General features: G+C 37.7%; 1 protein-coding gene across 1 annotated transcript in view; it reads right to left on the reverse strand.

Moving 5' to 3' along the window:
* The window catches only part of NPAT (nuclear protein, ataxia-telangiectasia locus), a 70,741-nt gene that overhangs the window by 6,653 nt on the left and 42,336 nt on the right, over positions 1–21,752 (reverse strand). The window contains exons 5-15 of the mRNA XM_006899064.1: positions 20,448–20,488; positions 19,819–20,040; positions 19,211–19,292; positions 17,720–17,807; positions 16,677–16,768; positions 16,513–16,600; positions 11,110–11,206; positions 10,414–10,542; positions 7,381–9,042; positions 4,272–4,387; positions 4,092–4,200 (exon numbers count right to left, since the gene is read on the reverse strand). Of these exons, the coding sequence (XP_006899126.1) occupies positions 4,092–4,200; positions 4,272–4,387; positions 7,381–9,042; positions 10,414–10,542; positions 11,110–11,206; positions 16,513–16,600; positions 16,677–16,768; positions 17,720–17,807; positions 19,211–19,292; positions 19,819–20,040; positions 20,448–20,488 (2,726 nt within the window). The remainder of the gene's footprint in view (positions 1–4,091; positions 4,201–4,271; positions 4,388–7,380; positions 9,043–10,413; positions 10,543–11,109; positions 11,207–16,512; positions 16,601–16,676; positions 16,769–17,719; positions 17,808–19,210; positions 19,293–19,818; positions 20,041–20,447; positions 20,489–21,752) is intronic.

The following is a 21,752-nucleotide window of genomic DNA, read 5'->3' on the forward strand; positions in this document are numbered from 1 at the left end:
TTTTTCTATAATTATATTTTATTAATTTTCATAAACATTTACAGAGATTTTGGGCTTCCACTCATTCATTGTTGCACTATTCTCTCTACCCTCGTACTCAAAGTATTAATTCTCAAAGAAAAGGAAAGGTCAGAACAGAAAATGGTAAATGCAGATGGCAATTATTAGGAAGACATCTGTGACTTTTAGGCAAGTTAGTCAGTACAAAAAAACCCCCAGAAAACAATAAAATCTGAAACAAAAAACCCAAATTCATTGGCATCAAGTTGATTTTGATACATGGAGACCCTCAACTGGGTTTTCAGTGTTATAAATCTTTACTAGAGGAGATCGCCCAAATTTCTCCTAAGAAGTGGCTGGTCGATTGGAACTGCTGATGTTTAGGGCAGCATTTCAACCTGTAATGCACAGTACCACTAGGGCCCCTCAGACATCAGAGACACTCAAACTACAAGGTGATACCATTTCATTCATTATTAGAACGGCAATCATTAAAACAATCCCAAATAACCACCTAAAAACACAAGTCTAGACAAGGTTGCAGAGAAACTGGAACCCATCACTGTGGAGATGTAAAAAAAAAAAAAAAGTTACAGTAACCTTGGAAACAGTTTCACTCTTCCTCAAAATGACCCAGCAATCCCAATCCTGGGTATGCACACAGAACAAGTGAGGGATGCAGTGTGAACAAAAGTCTGTGCACCAGTGTTCACTGTGGCGTTTTTCACCACAGCTAAAAGCTGGCAACATCTCGACTGTCCATCAATAGATGATGGGGAAACCAAACAGAGTGCTTCTAGGGCGGAAAGGGAAATGAAATTCTGATGAAGGGTGAAGCACGGATGAAGTCAGGAAACATTTTGCTGAGAGAATGAAGTCAGTTACAAAGGACAATACTACAGACAAAATATAAAACCCAAAGACTATTAGTGGTTACCAAAGGGTTGAAGAAGAGGAACAGGGGGTTTTTGCTAAGGCGGCACAGAGTTTCTGCTGACAATGAGTTGGTTTGGAAAAGTATCTTATAGCTTCAGAATTTGACTTGAGGGAATGAGTTTCACAGAATTCCAAGGTAATTCATATATACATTAGTATGTGACAATGCTAGAAAGTATAGGATGGCATTTTCTCAATAATTTTAAAATTACTTGGAAAAACATGGACTATGTTACTCTTGTTATGTGCTGTCGAGTCACTTGCGACTCATAGCATCCCTATGTACAACAGCCCTAAACTCTGATCTGTCCTCTGCCAGTCGCACCGTCTCCGATACACCCATCACGATTACCCTAATCACTGAATCAATCTACCTCATAGAGGGCCTTTCCCTCCTGTGCTGTCCCTCCACATTCCCAAGCATGATGTCCTTCTCCAAGGACTGGTCCCTCCTTAAATCATGTCCAAAATATGTTAGACAGAGCCTCAAAATCCTTGCCTCCAAGGGGGAACCCAGTTTGACCCTCTCCAGGATGAATCTGTTTGTTTTCCTAGCAGTCCGTGGTACCCTCAATACTCTTCTCCAGCACCACAGCTCTAAGGCATCAATTCTCCTTCTATCCTCCTTAGTCATTATCCAACTCTCTGATGCATAACAAGTGATAGCAAAGACCATGGCCTGTATCAGACGCACCTTAGTCTCCAGAGAGACACCATTGCTCTTCAGTACTTTGGAGAGGTCCCTAACAGCAGACTTTCCCATGGCAATACGTCTTTTAATTTCTTGGCTACTGGTGCCGAGAGTGTTGACTGTGGAGCCAAGCAAACTAAAGCTGTGAACAATCTGTCTCTTCACCATCCATCCTGATGCTGCCAACTGGTCCAGTGGGGAGAATCTTTGTCTTCTTGACATTGAACCCGACTTCTGGCAGTTCTCTGCTGATGTGATGTTCCAGTCATTTTTGGATAATCTTCAGTAGAATCTTGCTTGCATGTGAAATCAATGAGATTGTTCTATAGTTTCCATACTCTGTTCGGTCACCGTTCTTTGGGATGGGAACAAATATAGATCTCTTCCAATCAGTCAGCTGGCCAAGTGGTTGTTCTCCAGATTTCTTGGCACAACTTGGTGAGCACATCTAGGGCAGCATCTGTTAGCTGAAATATGTCAATTGGTATACCATCTATTCCTGGGGCCTTATTTTTTGCTATTTCCTTCAAAGCAGCCTGAACTTCTTCCTTCATCACCATAGGCTCTTGCTCATATCTTGTTTCATGAAATTCTTCTGTGTCTTCCAATTCCTTTCGATACAGTGACTCAGTATATTCCTTCCATCTTCTTTTAATACTTTCTGGATCATTTAATATTCTGTCTAAAGCATCCTTGATTATATAGCAACTCGAGGTTTGAATTTGTTCTTCAGTTCCTTGAGCATAAGAAATGCTGAGCGAGTTCGGCCCTTTTGATTTTCTGACTCCAACTCCTTGCACATTTCATCGTAATATTTTACTTTGTCATCCCATGCTGCCTTTTGAAATCTTCTATTCAACTCTTTAGTGTCTTGAATTCTTCCTTGTGCTTTGGCTTCTCTGTGCTCCAGTGCAATTTTCAGAGTCTCTTCTGACATCCATTTTGTTCTCTTCCTCTCCCATCTTTGCAATGACTGTTTGCATTCTTCCTGGATGATACTCTTGATACCCTCCCACAACTCATCTGGTCTTTACTCATCAGTGTTCAAGGCCTCAAACCTGTTCCTGAGATGGTTCTGCAATTCAGGTGGATAGACTTAAAATCATATTTTGGTGCCCGTGGACTTGGTTTAATTTTCCTCAGCTTCAGCTCGAAATTCCATATGAGTACTTGCTGGTCTGTTCCACAATCAGCTCCTGGCCTAGTTTTAACAGCTGATATTGAGCTTCTCCAGCGGTTCTTTCAGTCTGATTCCTATGCATAACATCTGGTGAAATCCATGTATATAACCTGCATTTGTCTCTTAAAAAATGTACTTGCAAAGAATAAGTCATTGATTGTGCAAAATTCAATCATCCTCTCTCCAGCTCCATATCTGTTATCGAATCCATGTTTTCCAACTACTGAATCTTCCTCTCTGTTCCCAACTTTTGCATTCCAGTCACCCATTATCATCAATGCATTTTGATTGCATGTTCGATTGATCTCCGACTGTAAAAGTTAGTAAAAATCTTCTATTTCCTCTTCCTTGGCTCTGGTTGTTGGTTCATATATCTGAATGATAGTGGTATTCACTGGCCTTCCTTGTATGCGTAGGGATATTATCCTGTCACTCACAATATTGTACTTCAAGATGGATCTGGCAATGGCTTTCTTAACTATGAAAGCAACTCCATTTTTTCTCACCTTTTCATCTCCACAGTAATATATCATATGATCATCCGACTCAAAATACCCCATGCCAGTCCATCTCATCTCTCCAATGCCTAGTATTTCAATATTTATGCGTTTTATTTCTTCCTTAACAATATCTAATATCCTACATTCATGGTTCTTACATTCCATGTCCCAATCACTAGTGTCTGCTTACAACTGTTCCTCTTCCTTTGTATTTCCATACCTGAAAGCTCAACCTCAGTTGCCTTTTCTGTTATCTACATATAGATATATATGTTGTACATAGGGTTTTCGGAGGCCTGCTATTTCAGAAGTGGATGGCCAATCCTTTTTCCTAGTCGGTGTGAATCTGAATGTTCAGATTTAGAGACGTATCAGACAGACCAGCGTTTTACAGAAAAGTTACTCCTTATTGTGGAGTAAACCATTCATATCAGTGTTGTCCTTGCCCTTGGCACACGTGTCTTTACCCACTTCAAATGACAAACCTTAGACTGTAGGCAAAAGGTAAAGGACTTAAGGACAGACAACTTTCTCAGAGTCAGAGCTAGTTCTCCAACAACAGAGGTAGCTGCCTTGTGACACCTCTTGTCAGAAACAACTTTACACAAACTCTAGGAGGACCACTTACAAAGAATGACACAGGTTCCCCTCCTAAGTGGAAAATACTGAGATACAGAATATAAAGAAAATATTTTAGTACTGAATATTTTTAGTTGAGTAATGAGAACTGCATACTGAAATACACGGCCATAAAAAGCTGACAATGACCAACTTAAAAATGTACCTGTACAAGCCTTGCTTCTTAACCCTGGAGTTTTCTGGGGTTTTGGAGTGACGGAGAATTGAGGAATACTTCTACTGCACACAGGCGCTGCCAAAGGCATAGGAAGTACCTAGACGAGAAAAAGGTTTTATTATACCACTTGGAAAGCTGTACTGCCACACTTTCAGTTATAAATCTTACCTGCCGAGGTGGAGCAGAAAAAGTACTTCCACTTTGTCCAACTACGGATACAGGGATCATTCCCACCATTCCTTGTAGTACTGGCTGAACTGGAGAAGCAATTATGATAGCAGATCCTTAAAAAAACCCAAAACACACCAAAAGGTCTCAATAAGTAAGATTTACTCTTGTAAACATAAAATATCAAAGAAATTATGTTAAAATAAATGATACAAAATTATAATCCTTTTCTCTAGTAATCTACTTAAAAAAAAATTAATAGTGCTTTAGAAACAACATCCAGGCTAACAAAAGATGGTCACACTTAAAGTTAAGGTGGTCTTGTCACAGCATTTGCTGTTTATCATTAAAAGCTATGCCATCTAGTCGAGTATGATTTAGAGACCTTATAAACAACATATCTCAAAACTGTCCTATACTCACAATCTGACAGACTTGAGTGCACTGCAGCTGTCACAGGGTTAAACTGTCTGGTTGAGGGTTTTCTTCTTTTTTTCTGAACCTACACCTTTCTAAGGATGAAGTCCCTCTTCAAGAAACAGTCTCTTCTAATAATACACCCTAAGTATGTGAGCTGAAGCTAGGTCATCTTTGCTTATAAGGAGTACTCTGGCTGCACCTTCTCTAAGATCTGTCTTGTTGATTCTGTTGGCAGTCTGTGGGATATCCAGTCCTTTTCTCCAACATCATAACTTAAAGGCTTTTTCTGTCATCTTATTCACAATCTAGCTCTTAGATGCACAGCAAGTGAAGGAAAAGACCATCCCCTCAATCAGGCACACCTCAAGTCTTCAAACTGACATTGTTTCTAAACAATGTGGAGAGATCCCTGACTGCAGATTTTCCCCAATGCAGTATGTCTCCTAATCTGAGTAAATCACAGAAATCAGTCTCAGGGAACATGGTAAGCAAGACTGTACAGCCAGAAGACCTTTTTTAGAATTTTGCCTCCTCTACAAGGAGTGGAGCGCACTAGAAATTCATGAAGGGTATACATCTGAGCCTTGCTGTTATGTGTCATTGAGTCGCTTGTGACTCATAGCAACCCTTTGTACAACAGCCCTAAACTCTGCTCTGTCCTGTGCCAATCACACTGTCTCTGATACACCCACTCTGATTACCCCAGTCACTGAATCAATCAACCTCATAGAGGGCCTTCCTCTCCTGCGCCTTCCCTCCACCCTCCTAAGCATGATGTCTCTCTCCAAGGACCTGTCTCTCCTTACAACATGTCCAAAGTACGTCAAGACGAAGCCCTAGAATCCTTGCCTCCAAGGAGTAGCCTGGTTTAACCTTCTCCAGGATGAATCTGTTTGCTTTCTTAGCAGTCCATTTTACATTCAGTACTCTTCTCCAACACCACAGATCAAAGGCATCAATTCTCCTATCCTCCCTAGTCATTGTCCAACTCTCTGATGCAAAGCAAGTGACTGCAAAGACCATGGCCTGTGTATTAAGTACATCTTAGTCTCCAGAGTGACACCACCGGTCTTCAATACTCTAGAAAGGTCCCTAATAGCAGACTTTCTCATCACAATACGTCTTTTAATTTTCTGGCTGCTGGTGTCAAGAGTGTTTTAAAGTTGTTTTTTTTTTTAACAAAACAGTTTTAAAAAAATTGAAAAAAGTATTATCTTCCCAAGGCATGTTTCTTTTATATCACTTAGAACTTTCCACTTCCCTTATGCTCATAACCTTCCCCCCCCATGTCTGTTTGTTTTTTTAGTATTTTTTTTGTGTGCATGTACCATGAAATTGAATCTGACTGGCACAGAAGATTGCCTCTCCTTCTCCAGCAGATCATCTGGTGGATTCAAACTGCATTAAAAACTTGGGATTGCAGCACAGCTTCTTGCCACTAGGCCACCAGAGCTCCATGCGCATAACCTCTTAACCAGTATTTCAATACTGGTGGTCTATGATCTACCTATGATTTTAAACGTTTATTCAATACTAAGTAAAACTTTGTAAGGAAATTTACACCGCCTAGAAAATCATCAGGATATGGACTGACAGAGAGATTAACAATGGATTCAAGTGTGTCAGAGATGATAAGGCTGGTTTAGGACAGGGCAAGGTTCAGAGCTACTGTTCACAGGTTCCCTAAGTCATAGTCAACTTGACTAGCATGTAACAACAAGAAGTACAACAACAACAACATAATACGTGGCTGCAGTTAGGCCCATTCTAACTTCTGTCAGATTGATCTTTTCACTTTGCTACACACCCTGCTTGGTTTCTAAATTAACTAACTTTGTGTGCTTCCTTTTACTTCAAATCCTACCTTATTTCTCTAGGCTTCAGTTCAAGTTCCACATTCTCAACCACTTCTGACCTCTCCTTTGTATTTTAAAATCTGGAAATGTACAGTGTGACATAAACTCTGTCCTCAAGTAACTTATAATCAAGAATGACCAACAAGGATAGATAATCAATCGCTAAATAGCATATAGTTGTATATAATAAATGCTGTGTCTTGGGGAGCTCTGGTGGCCTAGTGGCAAGGATCTGCAACTACAATCCCAGAGGTGAACGGTTTGAATCCACCAGATGCTCTGCCGGGTAAGGAGGGACAATCTCCTCCTGTACCAGTCAGATCTGATTTGACGGTACACGCACACAAAAATAATAAAATAAAATTTAAAAAAAATTAAAAAAAACCAAAAATGCTGCAAGACTGTCTAGGAACGAAAGGTTCTAAAGACAGGGACCACTCATGGAAGGTGGAAGACAAGGAGAAATTAGTTAACTCGTTGAAAACTGAGACCATAGTAGGTAGGTATTTTGAAAACTACTCTATAATATTGGGTTCAATAGGCACAAACCTTATTAGCTAGTCTTCCCCTCTTGTCTTTTAGTTGCATATTAATATGTGTGTTAAGAAAAGAATTGATGAAAAAGTAATGTATTAAACTAAAGAAATTTACATCTAACCAAGAGATTAAAATAGGTATGATGATGGAAAAAATGAGTCAGAGTTAGAAGATTGCTGCTCATCAATTTCAGAATACTGCTTCTCATATTGTCTACCTGTGACTTTTCCTCCTATCCCTTTAGTCCACACTCAAGAGAATTCCCATCCCATTCCAGAATATGTTCCTAAAGTTACCTTGCGAAAAGTTTGGTGAGACAGCCTGGTTGACAGCAAACACACTGTTTGAGCGCGGAGGAGTCTGTAACTGAGTTGCTGCAGGCTGAGCAGGGATAGGTGCAGAACTCCCAGGCAACATCACCACATTAGACTGACTGACAGCAGTTCCCAAGGCTGTCGGGTCAGTCACACAAGTGGCTATGAGAATGTTATTTGAACTGCCAAAAGTTGTGGTTGTAGCTGGCATCAACTGTATGAATCCTCCATCCTTGGAAACACACGGTGTAACGGCTGAAGCAGTAATGCTGTCTTCACTCTGAGTGTTGGTCACTACAGACTCTTCGGGTTTGAATGCTGGAAGACTCTGTTCTGCTGAGACTGGATTTCCAACTCCTTCAGTAGACACAACGGCACCTACAGTTTCTTCAGAAGACAAGGATTTAACTAATTCTGCATTTTTGGCAGATGTTTTAGTGGAAGACAAAATTATAGTTGGCAAGTTTTCTCCACCGATACTAGAAACAGCACTGTTTAATTCAGCATCTGAAGAAACAAATGAATCATCGCTGATGATAATTTTGAGAGAAATAATATTTGATGCATCTACCTCTGCTGAGCTGTCCCTAGAAGGCTTATCGTCAGCATTTTGAGACTCAGGGTTACACTCTCCCACTGAGGAACACACAGGCTCTGAAGGAAGACTGTCTTCTATGGCATTACCCTCTGGAGGCATCAAAGCCACTTCCACACAGTTATTATTTTCCCCCAAAGAGAGAAAAATAGTATCTCCGTCTTCTTTTGCAGAAGATGAAGGTGCTTGTGAATCCAAAGCAGCTTTCTCAGACTTTGCAGGCTGAGTTTCATTTTCGATCTGTGTTAATTCATCAGGTGGTGAATTAGGAGTTGGTTGTTTAACTGAAGTGACTGAATCTCCATGACAAATGTCTACTGGTTGTTTCGATACATTTAAACATGAATTTTCAACAGAAACAGGGATTATTTTAGTTTGTAGTAAAGATTTATCTTGGCTATCTGAAAGTTGTTGTGAAGCAACTGGTAATAAATTATTAATTTCAATTTTTTCCTGGTGAATTTCACTAGCCTCTGGTGACTTGGAACCATGAACATTATTCTTAGGTCTTACTGTATCATTAGAACTTTCACCCTGACTTTTTTTAGATGGTTTTCCAGTTAATGAAACATTCTGGGATAAAAGTTGTGAACTTTTACCAGAGAGAATTAAGTTTTCATGGTCTATTTCACTACCAAGGGAAATAAATGCAGGTATTGGTAGAGCAGTAGCTGGATCAGGCTGTAACTGTGATTCATTTGACACACTCGCAGGTAAAGAATTCTTTCCAACGTCCATAGCCATTTCCGTTTCAGTGGACATTTGACTGGTGTAGATTTCAGCACAATGGTGGTTACATATAGCATCGGAATTTCCTCTTTGGTTAAAGTCAGTCAAATTAGGCACAGAATCAAAGGTAATGTCAAGGTTACACTTCTGTTCAATAGGTACCATTGCTTTAAAGGTCTTTTTTGGGATGTTAGAGCTTATTTGGGAAAAATGTTCTTGGGTGTCCTGTCTAAGCTCATCATGGTTGCTGGCATTCTTCAAATCTGGTGCTTCTTCATTTGGATAAGAAGTACAGAACGGGGGCTGCCCCGACTGAGGGTCTGTAAGATGAGATAGAAGAGAGAGGGCAGGCATGGTTAATAGCTTAAGTAGCTATCTTTACTGTAAAACATACTTTATCAAGGAACTAAATATTTGACATATCTGAAAGTATGACAAACCCTACATCTCATTTTTAAATATAAAGGAACTTTACTAATTATTGATACCTTTATAAATTCGTGCTGTTTCCCAAATTTATTGGAAAACAACTGACACATGAAGGGAAAAAAGCAATGAGTACCAAGTATTTGCCAATATGTAAAAATACTGCCTCTAAACATCCAATTTTTTTCTGAAACTGCTGACTTTTCAAGTTTTACCACTTCTCTAGATTCATCCTCTGCAATCTTACAGAAACCCTGGAGCACAGGTTAAGTGCTGGTCTCTTTGACTCTCAGCTGCACAGTGGGAGAAAGACAAGGCAGTCTTCTCCCAAGAAGATATGGCTATGAAAACCTGATGGAAGGTCAGCATGAGTCAGAGTTATCTAGACGGTGCTGGGGTTTTTTGGGCGGGTGGTGGTGGTGTTTATATTCTTACAGATGAAATGGAACAAAAACCATTTTAAAAGTTGGTTTTTGTACAAGCATTAATATACACTGTTTCATATAATCATTCATATACATTATATGTCATATAATTAATGAATTACTTTTTTATCCACAATCTCAGCTAAAATTCATTGTACCTTGCCTGCTGTTATGTACCAGAGTTGGAACCAACCCATAGCGGTCTCTCCTGCAGGCTTAATAAGTCGGGAGACTGACTGTGGAGCAGGTGGTGGCCTCGAACCACATGCCTACTAGACTGCAGTGTGGCTTCATGCCACTAGGCCATCAGAGTTCTTGTACCTTTCCTATTCCTTCTAATTTGAACAACTTCTAAACCAAATATTTTTCTTTCAAATTTTGATAAAAAAAAAACAACATAACACACAACAAATTAAGATTTGGACAAAGGGGAGCTCTGGTGGCCTAGTGGTAAGGAGCTGCAACTACAATCCCTGAGGCGCACGGTTCAAATCCACCAGATACTCTGCTGGGGAAGGAGGGACAATCTCCTCCTATACCAGTCAGATCTGATTTGACGGTACACTCACACAGAAATAATAAAAAAAATTAAAAAAAAAAAAAAATTGGACTAAAGATATTTTAAAAAACACAAATTCAGGGGAGCTCTGGTGGCCTAGTGGCAAGAAGCTGCAACTACAATCCCAGAGGCGCACGGTTCGAATCCACCAGATGCTCTGCCGGGGAAGGAGGGGCAATCTCCTCCTGTACCAGTCAGATCTGATTTGACGGTACACGCACACAAAAATAATAAACAAACAAACAAACAAACAAAAAACAAAACAAAGCACAAATTCTTACCGGATACTTCTGTTTCAAAAGGACTTTTAACTGCTAGATTAGCTTCATCTGCTAACACTACACTGGGATCAGTTTCCATGTGATGACTGGAAATGCCAGGTGGTGTATTTTTATTATTCTTTGTTTTACCTATTAAAAAGAGAATAGGAAAATAATGGATTAAATAGTCAAAGTAAAAACAAGTACCAATATTGCTAGACAATGATGAAGTGGATGTAAGTTTTATCTTTGGTCTCCTAAATGTTTTTTTTTTTTTGTCTCCAAATGTTTTTAACATGTTGATTACATGCCATTTGGAAGTACAAAGATTTTTCCATCAGATCTGCAGTTCTTTAGCATGAATCAGAAATCACAGAGTCTTCTAGAATCTCAACTTCTAACTAGTTCTGAGCTAATGTAGATACTGATGGTATAAGGACGATGCTTTGGGAATTCCTGCCCCAGATCCTAAGATTGAGGATAATGACTAAGTTTTGTATTCTATTAGTATTTCTCAATAGGTCTGTAATTGGCAAAAGCACAGTAACAGAAAAATAAATCCACAGCAAATGTGAGAAAATAACAAAGTATTTAACATTTTCTTTAATGAAAACAAACTTTTCAGATGCTCTGGGAAATGCTTCTTCGCTTTGGTTAAGTTACCTTACCAAGAATCTAGAGAAACTTTTCTTGTATTTTTTTTAAAAAGGGCCTTACCATAGTCAAAGAGATCAAAGAGTGCCTGAAATGCTGGGTCTGACTCTGTCTGTTCCAATATATCTTGTATAACTTCTTCAGACATATGGATTTCATTCTGCGAAGCGGAAAAAAACCCCCAGTGAGCTAAAGGCACCATCTTAAATAGAGTATAGACTGGTCTCAGCAAGATAATGACAGACATTTATTTGGTAATTATGGTTTTCTAGGGAGATGCATTTCAAAGAGGAATTTTTTCTAATTATAAATATACTAATTTAAAATAAATTCCAGCAAGTGCATAATTATAATTAGTATCTATGCATGAGCCATAAAACACATAAATTAAATCTTAGTAGATTTGAAGAGAGAACAGATAATTATGACCATAGCAGGTGATTTCAATACAGAAAATACATTCTTCACTTGTGTCCACAGAACTTCCCTGTTAACTACTGGTTTGAGGACAAAGTGTACTCCTGAAAACCTTTTCCTTGTTTTAAATCTTTGTTGTCTGTAACTTTATGCACTTCTCAATGTTTTCCTTTTCGTTAATGATAGTGTGCTATCACCTTTCCTTTCACTTAATGAGTCTCTCACGTTAACCAAGCACTGTAGTGGAACAGTGCTTCAAGTGTCAGGCTGCGTAACTGACAGGTCAGTGATGAGTTCATCAGCTGCTCCACAGCACAGCGGAAAGATGAGGGAGTCTCCTCCCATTAACATTTACAGCTCTGGAAAGAAATTCTCCACTTAGGATTGACTCAAAAGCAGGGGGTTTGAAGATTGGTTTATTACTTTTCTTTCTCTCCTCCTTCCTGATAATCATTGGGGGGAAAAAATTCCTGTGTGTAAACGTTTCCTTAACTTTTTATAATTATAGTAATGATTTTAGAATTTAATCATACAATATTTGCCTTATATGAGTAACTGACTTCAGCCAGCAAAATGTTCTCCAAAGTCATGTGGGTTATATGGCGTTTTGTGAATTCATTATAATTTCATTATTCATAGCCCATTGTGTGTTCATAGTTTATCCATTCACCAGCTGACAGCATTTAGGTTGTTTTTATCTTTGTTATTGTCAACAGGGCTGTAATGAACATGTGTCCCCATACCCAGTTCTTACTTCTACATGATATTTATTTATCAAGTAGGTTTAATGGATCAAATGGTATTTCTAGTTCTAACTCTTAAGTGTTAAACTTTCCCATAATAGTTGTAACATTTCCTAGTCCCACCAGGATTGTATCGATGTTCCAATCTCTGCAAATTCTTACCAGTACTTGTTTTTATTTTTTTTTTTTAGGCTTCATATATTTATTGAAAATACGGGGGCATAAAAACACGCATTCCAGGGAAAATGATCAGACTGTGACATAATGTTAAACTTGACACGTAGCATGTCGGTCCAGTTAACGTGGTGTGATGCTTGTGAATGTAGGTTGATCAAGGCTGCACGGCTTCTTAGAGACCCAGCTTGCTTCTTCTCCAATGTCTCCTCTTGGAGTTGTATCTGATTTTATTGCCAGTTTTCATTCGAATCCATTGAGGAATCGGAAGGTTCTGCTTTTGTTTCTTTGCCAGGAACCTCTTGATCCTGAAAGTCTTATAAGAAGACATGGTGTAGACAAAATAGGACCGCACTTTATGCTCCGCACGAAGAAAACTTCTGGAAGTCCAATTTCAGCTTCAGGAACCAGGAACTCCAGTCATGCAGCTGACAGAAAATCAGTACTTGTTTTTTTTTTTAAAATCAGTACTTGTTTTTAGTCTTGAACTTGGCTATCACCATCGGGGAGGGAGATGGTATCTCATTGGTGTTTGGACGTGTATTTCTGTAATGGCTTATGTGAGAGCAATTAGGAGTTCATTGGGAGCAGTTAGGAGGGGGTTCTGGTGGTCCTAGTGGTTGGGAGTTGTGCTGCCAGCTTGAAAGCTCACAACTCTAAACCACCAGCTGTTTTAGGGGAGAAAGACCGCAATTTCCTCCTGTGCAATTTACGGCCTCTGAAAACCTATGAGTCAGCTCCGAACGAGCAAACAGCTAATGACCCAAAACAGTTCCTCACCTGTTTACTGGGCACCTGAACGATTTTGGTGGAATGTGTGCTCATGTCATCTGTCCACTTTTTAACTGGACTGTCTGCTTTTCTGTTGAGTATGTATTCAAGTTTTCTAGAAATTCTAGAGATTGGTCTCTTATAACTAAAAAAGTATACCATTTTATATCCTGCATTAACATTTTCAATGTAGCGAATCATGTATCTGAGAAGATTTGGTGGTTGGTGTTAGATGTTTAAATTTTTAATCTTTCTACACTTGAGAGCAGCTAATTTGAACCAAAACTCCCAAATTCATGGCTTCTACATGATTTCTAACTTATGGTGATCCCCCTATTGGGTTTCTGAGGGTGTAAATCTCTAAGTGGCTTGTGGATTTTAACCGCTGACATTTCAGAGAGCAACCAGTTTGGTGAGAGAAAAATCCTATCTCAGAGTGTTAACCTGAACTTCCCTTATGACACATAACAGAGAGTAACTTTTGATATGCTTACTGACCATTATTCCATCTTTCGACTACCAGTTTTAAGTGAGAGCTCTTTTTCATTAATTTGTAGTTTATCATACAAACCTTAAATGTAAGCTTTTTTTTTGGCCACGGATATGTAATATTAATTTTTCCTTTTAGTTTGTGGGTTCTCTTTTCATTTAGTTTAAGCTTACCTTTAATAAATAAGAAGTGTTACATTCTGGTGAATTATTTTTTTAAAAAATTTTTTTGTATTATTTTTATGTGTACCGTCAAATCAGATCTGACTGGTACAGAAGGAGATTGCCCCCTCCTTCTCCAGCAGAGCCTCTGGTGGATTTGAACTGCGTACCTCTGGGACTGAGAAGTGTTACATTCTGATTAAGTTTAACTTAACATTTCCTGGCTACATCAAGGTCACAAACTCTTGTAAGTTTGTTGTTGTTGTTTTTTTTTTAAACTTACCATATCACCTATTTGTACAAACTGGCAGTTTACATCTTAGTGAAACTTATTTAAAACTTCATTAAGGAATTTGTCTTGCTATTATTTTTCTCAATAGCAATAGACAAAACCAGGCTAAGTGCTGAGTATGGACCAGACTATCAATTACCCATATGCAAAATCAAACTATGGTTGAAGAAAATTAAAACACGTTTACAAGAACCAAAACACGACAAGTCTGAAGCACTGAACAGCAATGACTGAAGACCCGATGAGCTGTGTGGGATGGCATCAAGGATATCATCCATGGAGAGAGCAAAAAGTCATCACAAAGACAGAGAGAAAGGAAAAACCAAAATGGATGTCAGAAGAGACTCTAAAAATTGCACTACACAGTCAGTGCACTGAAAATTACTGGCTAACACAGAAATATTTCAAGAAGAACCATATGATCAAGAGCCAACAGTAATGAAGGAAGAAGTTGAAGCTGTGTTGAAGGACTTGTTAAAAACTAAAGCCCCAGGATTTGAAGAGATACCAATTGACACATTCCAAATAAGAGATGCTTCCCTGGACGTGCTCATCAATCTGATAGAAAAAGAAAGCAAAACTCATTGTAAGCAAGGTAGTTTTGATTCAAAGCGGGTCCTCTAACAGGTTTTCAAGTTTGTAGATTTTTTCCCCTTGAAGATGGCTGATGTATTTTAACTGCTACAAGAGCAGGGCCCCTGGATTAGAAAACAATTTCCTACAGACTACACCACTAAAGCCCTTTATGTTTACTACTGTTGAAGTTAGAGCTGCCACTGAGTCAACTACAATTCACAGTGATCCTATGAATAATGAATCTGAACTCTGCCCTATTTTGCACCGTTCTCATCATCTCTGACATACTCAAACCCACTGCTACTGTCACTGTGTCAATCCATCTTGTTAAGGGCCTTCCTCTCTTTTGGTGATCCTCAACCTTACCAAACATGCAATCTTTTTCCAAGGACTGGTCCCTCCTAAAAACAAGCCCAAAGCATGTGAGACAACATGTCATCATTCATGCCACTGAGAGGCACTCTTGCTGCACATTCGCCAAGACATAGCTGTTTGTTTTTCACAATCCAAGGGATATTTAGTAATCTTTCTTCTTTAACACAAGAACTGAAAAAGCATTGATTCTTCTTTTATTATCCTTCTTCCATGTCCAATTCTCTGATGTACAGGATGTTAACTGCAAAGACCATGGCTTCAATCAAGTGCACCTTAGTCTTTTTAATTTTTTAATTATTTTTGTGTGAGTGTATCGTCAGATCAGATCTGACTGGTACAGGAGGAGATTGTCCCTCCTTCCCTGGCAGAGCATCTGGTGGATTCGAACTGTGCGCCTCTGGGATTGTAGCTGCAGTTCCTTACCACTAGGCCACCAGAGCTCCCCTGCACCTTAGTCTTTAAACTGATATCTTTATGGAGTTCTGGTAACCTAATGGCAAGAAGCTCCTTTGTGGTCTTGAAGGCATGTGGTTTGAGGCCACCAGCTGCTCCATGGGAGGATAGGCAATCTCCTCTCATGCGATGAAACTGCCTCTGAAAACCTGCTGGAGGGTCAGCTATGGGTATGACTCTATGGTATACAACAAGAACAACAACAATCCTAATAGTAGCAGCTACATTGACATCTTTTTTCGTTAGCACTTTGGAAAGGTCCTTGACAGCAGAGTTTACCAATATACGCGTTTTATGTATCATATGCATAAACAGGCTGATGATGAATCTTCTTTTTATCTCGATGCCACATTCCTCTAAAGTCTACTTTATGAGCAACCTGTTCTTCATGTAGACTAAGTAGACATAGAGAAAGGATATAGCCCTGATGCACACCTTTCTTGATTTAAAACATTCACTGTTCCCTTACTCTGCTTGGACAAAAGATTCTTAGGCTAAGCATAGGTTTCACATGCGCATAATTAAGTGTTAACATCAGCCATAATTTACTATGATCCACACATTTAAATGCCTTTGTATTGTCAGTAAAAATGTACAGCAGTGTAGATTTGTATTTAGACTGTCAATACTGTTGCTAACAACAGACAGATATACTTATTCATAAAGTTCTAAATACTTAGAAAAGTCCATGTTGTGATATTTTATGGGTACCAAAATGTGTTTTACTGCTTTCTGGAAAAACATTAACGTTATCACGTAAGTTGGGAATTATTGTTAATTTTCCCATTTCAATAATAGAAAACAGATTTTATTTGATTAGTCTCTATGCAACAAGTTTTATTCAGGAACTAATTAATTTGAATAGCAGAGGAAAGCCCCCTTCTATCTTACATGACTCAAATGAATGTTTTAAATAATTTTTGACATCTGATGGTTTAAAATGAAACTGAATTATCAGTTTTAGCTACATGTAGGAAAGGTGTATATGTGCACACACACAGAGTCTACTCGTACCTGAAGTCCCAGAAGCTCATCAATGGAAGTTTCTGGCTCAGCTGGGTTGTTATCGGTTGCTTTAGGTACTTGAACAATATTGCTGTCACTGTAACACACAAAGGAAAAATGTAAGCATAATTCTTCAATAACAAAGGCAACCAGGCATTTTTAACATAGCTTACCTAGTCAAAAATTTATTAATATTTTCTGCAAGCTTTTCTTGAAGAGATTTGTTACTTAATATTTTTTCTCGTGCATTTTCAATAACCATTTGCTGTAAAAGTAAGTTAATATTGGGGTAGGGGGGAAAAAAAGAAAAAAAAAAGGAAAGTTAATATTAGCAAAAGAATAGTACTCTATGTAGAAAGGCCCAATTATCATAAACCAATGGAACCCTGGTGGCTTAACGGGTACAACTATCCTAACCTAAAGTTAGTGCCTATCTGGCGGTTTGAATCCACAAATGATGTTCCTCTCATGGTAATTTATAGCCTTGAGAAATCTGCTGGAGAGTTCTGATTCCATAGTGAGATTGTTGCGAATGAAAACTGAGTCACTTTAATAAAACGTACAGATGGTTCTCTCTCTATAAAATGTCTGCATATCACTGCATTTTGTTTGAACTTCAGATTCTTCACCAACTCTGTTTTAAACTCTTTAACATGTAATATTGTTGCTAATTACTATTGAGTGGATGCTGATTCATCATGTCAATTGATGGGGCCCATTAATTTTAACATAACCATAAAAATAAGGCAAAATAAGTGGGCCCCATAGAGTTTGCAAGTTTTGAAACAGAATGCCAGGCATGTGCTCTGAGGTATCTGGATTTAAAATGCCAAACTTTTTGGTCATAGTTAAATGATTAATGGCTTATTCTTCCTAGGACATCATTCACATATATTATACAAAGTTTAAAACATTCTGATCCTAGTTAAATGTTCCATTATACTGCATTATTCAGAAGCAATAAAGTACTTAACGTTGCCCAAACAGTGCTTTTTAATTTCATGCATTCACATAAGCTTTCTATTTTAAATGGACAGTCTCTTTTTTTGCTATACATTCCTAGTCTTCATCCTAAAGCAATTTCTCTACAGTCTTGTATAAGTATACCTCTCTCACATACACATCACCCCCCTCCTATACATACATACATACATACCTATTATTCTTTCTAGAATCAAGAATAGTTTAAATTACCAAGTATGGGCATGGTACTTACTTTTTCTACTGCAAATGCATTCGGATCCTGGAAATTCCGGATCGTTGAATGAGGACCAGTCAGTGTGATAGTTTTCTTTTGAGAGTCACTGAAACACATTTAAAAGCTCATCTTTTAACAAGCACAGGTACCCCTCAGAGATACTGTGAGCTTGGTTCCAGATCACCAACACAATAAAGTAGGTGACACACACTTGCTGTGCTTCCCGGGGCCTAGTACAGTTACACCATAACTTAGTCTAGGAAGTGTACAACAGCACTATGAAAAAGGCTGAACTACTATGAGAATCACACAAATGTGACACAATGACACAAATGAACACATGCTATTGAAAAAAATGGCTTTGATGGGGATACTTGAAAAAAAAAAAAAAGATTGCCATGAATATGAAATTTGTTTAAAAAATATGTAGTTTCTATAAAGCACAGTAAGATGAGGTATGATTATATGTATAACATTAAGTGAAGTTATGAGACAAATATTTTAGTAAGGTTTTCACGATACGATAGTATTTTCTCTTTTATTGGCAGGAACTAAGGGAAGAAAGGCAGAAAAGCAACACTAAGCTGGGATTAAAAACCCATTAATTAATGCCATTAACTAACCACCTAGGTTTATTTTTCACTGGCTATGAGACCTAATGTAAGATGAGCTCGCTCTCTGAGTTAATTTAAAATGGAGTAAAATCAACTGCATTACTGCGTTAATGGCAGAATTAGATACATAGTCTTTATAAATAAAAGTCGAGGCTGCTGCACATGTTATTTTGATTATTGTTTTACATGACATGTCCATAATTGAGAAAGCTTGTACTAAAGGAGGCTGAGGATAGTCTGTGAATTAAAATAACCTACAGTGAGAACAATTTCCCATGATCTGGCAACTGAAAAATGAGAAAAAACTATTTTCTTTTTATTTTATTATTTTGTGTGTACCGTCAAATTGGATCTGACTGGTACAGGAGGAGACTGGCCCCTCCTTCTCCAGCAGAGCATCTGGTGGATTCGAACCAGAAAAAAACATTTTTAAACAAGTATTCATCTTTTCTGAAATACCCTTGAACATGGATCAGGTATATAAATGAGATAAATAGGATAGAATTTTCAACGGCTAGCTCTACAAAGATTTCTAATAATTAATTCAATAATGTTGACTGTGTTTGTGGAATTTAAAACATGTACAAATTGGTAAAATTTCATGTAAAAAATATGAACTGACATAAATTTAAAAATACACCCATATTACGTGTTTAACTACAAAAAAAAAAAACCACATAAGCAACCCATTACTATTGAAATATGTCACTGCTTTTAGGAGTCAATCCCACTCCAGGTAGGACAAAATGTGAGGAAGAAGGGAAAAAGAAAGCTTTCGAATGGAAGTAATGGTAAATAACCCAAAGAACTTAATCCAGCCACACAGTTTACCTTACTATCTATCTTGGCATAATTCTCATTTTAAAATTCAGGTTATTAGCAACTTGTCACTTACCTTTTGCGTCTAGCAGGAGACATTAGACTAGCATGATTTTTCCGTTCCTGAGGACCAGAAATAATATTTAAAGTTTCTCCAGCTGAATTTGAAGGAAAAAAAAAAAGGTAAGCTGAGAAAATGGAATAATTTTGTAAATATGAATTATTTTGATAAGCAGCATAAAATGTTTATAATTTTATATTAAATTCAGTTTATATTTATGGTATGCTTATTATGTACAAAACTAAGATTAATGCAAATTTCTGTAATAAAAATTTTAAAATTAAAAAAACCTGTCATAACGATCACAGCTGAACATGGAAATAATGTTATTATTTTACCTTCACAGTTCTTATTCATACGAAGAAAAATATTCAAGATAAAAAGTGTACACACATCGCTTCTCGGCCTTTTGGCTAAGATCAAGTGTAGTATCTGTTCTTATTAGTTTAAAAAGTGCCCCCCCCCCCCCCACACACACACACACTTTACATGAGAAAGATATTAGTCTTCTGAATTTCAGTAAGACATATAACTTGTCCTAACCATCTAATCTGACAACCAAGGAAATTAGATCAGTGTCAATAATAGAGAGAGAGAGAGAGAAAAAAAAAAAAGAAACTTACTAGTAACAGTGTCTTGTGTCTGTGCATGGTTAACTACCACAAAATTTGACCTCAGTGGAGCTGTAATTTGGCCAGTTGGCCGAACCTGTGTAGCTGTCAAAGGAGCAGTAGTGAACTGTCCTGAAATGTACGGTAAAGTCAGCAACTCTGAACTGACTTGCGCTGCATGGGAGGCAAGCCTTCTCTGCCGTTTGATTTCTGCAATTCCATTTCTAGTTCTGGCTGAAACACATAAGCATTTAAAAATTAAGTTCATGTCAGAATAAGCAGTTTAGGATGTTTACAAGTACTGTGTCCCATTAGTTTACATGTCAAATCTATAAACTGTTTTGTAAAATCAATTGCACTAACCAGTGATTTCTTAAGAAACAAAGACACCCACATTTTACACCCAGTATATTACTTCCGTAGTATTGCTAGTGAATATGTCTCCAAAAGTAGAAATATTAAATTTAAAGAATGAAAATTAAAGACATTACTGTAGGAGAGCAATGATGATAACGTCTTTGGATTAGGAAAAACAGTACTTTGAAGCAAACATAGGTCTAGGATATATATATTATTAATGAATATTTCTGGGAGAATTAGTAATTCTGAAGATTGTTTACGGTTTAAAGTTAAATACCAACCTCTCTGATTGGCAGCAAATCCTGGAGAACTTTGCATACTCCTAGCAAAAAACAAAGTAATTAACTATAAAAAATTTTGTATTATGATCCATTTTGATTTAGTTATATTTTGACCTGAGGTAAATATTAATTAAAAGGTAAAAATTTGCTGAGACAAATGGGGGGGAAAAAAGGGCAAGCATACTATTTACATAAGCAAATAATATCTTCTTTAGGGAAAAAACCAACATGCAAACATATTAAACCAAGCACACATAACTTTAAATATAGACATTTCAATATACACTAAAATGCTACACAGTATTAAAAGCACCGTCTAAATTTTAGGAAATAGTGCATTTAAGAAGTTATGTACAAAGTTTAATTTCTCAATTATGTAATTTTAGGTTTCTTCTTGTGGAAGTTAACTATTTCAGGTAAGATTACACATATAAAAGTATGTTTCAAAGAATTCCAATGCTGACTTCAAAGGGCATCAAGCTTATTAATATGAAATTATTCTATCTTAGCACTGAAAACAGAAAAAATATATAAGGTAATTAGAATTATCCTTTGAGTAAGAACTAGAGTGACACATGCACTTGGTAAATGATAAGGCACTATGCCATTGTGCTAATAAATCTGTTATATAACCCTTATGAGAAGTCACAACATGCCAATTAAGCAGTTTTTAATAAAAGGCAAATCAACTTTGGAGTACACTTGGCTAGGAAATGTTTCCTTTTATGTAACATTCTGTCAATAAAATCTCTCAGTAACTTCTAAGAAAAGGTACTGACAATAGTTGTGGTGTGTGTGGTTGAGTCAATTTGTATTCTTTGGACCCTCAGCAACACAGAATGCCCCATGAGGTTTTCTATAATCTTTGCAGGACAGGTCTCCAAATAGTTCGGAGACCATGGGAGACATGGATCAGCTGGCAGATTCAATCAATGACCTTTCAGTTAGTAGCTGATCATTTAACTGATTTTAAAACTAAAGTAAGACTACTAACTCAGATGTGGTCCAGAGTCAGGTAAAAAGGAGCTGAAAGGAAGGAACTTAGGCTTCTGTTACAGATGAGTAGTGGTATTCATTAGTCCTGGGAGGAATAGAAGTGCTCTAAGTAATCTAACAGATGCTATAAAGTTGGTATTAATATGATGAGCATCCTTTTAAGGTTTTGAAATCTGGTACTTCAAGGCCATGGTACAGACTGAATCTACATATTCATATTGTTGTTGTTATGTGCCATCGAGTTGCTTGCGAATCATAGCGACCCTATGCCCTAAACCCTGCTCTATCCTGTGCCAATTGCACTGCCTC

The sequence above is a fragment of the Elephantulus edwardii genome, unplaced genomic scaffold (genome assembly GCF_000299155.1).
Source record: "Elephantulus edwardii isolate Elephantulus edwardi_28Jun2011 unplaced genomic scaffold, EleEdw1.0 scaffold00245, whole genome shotgun sequence".
Lineage (NCBI taxonomy): Eukaryota > Metazoa > Chordata > Mammalia > Macroscelidea > Macroscelididae > Elephantulus > Elephantulus edwardii.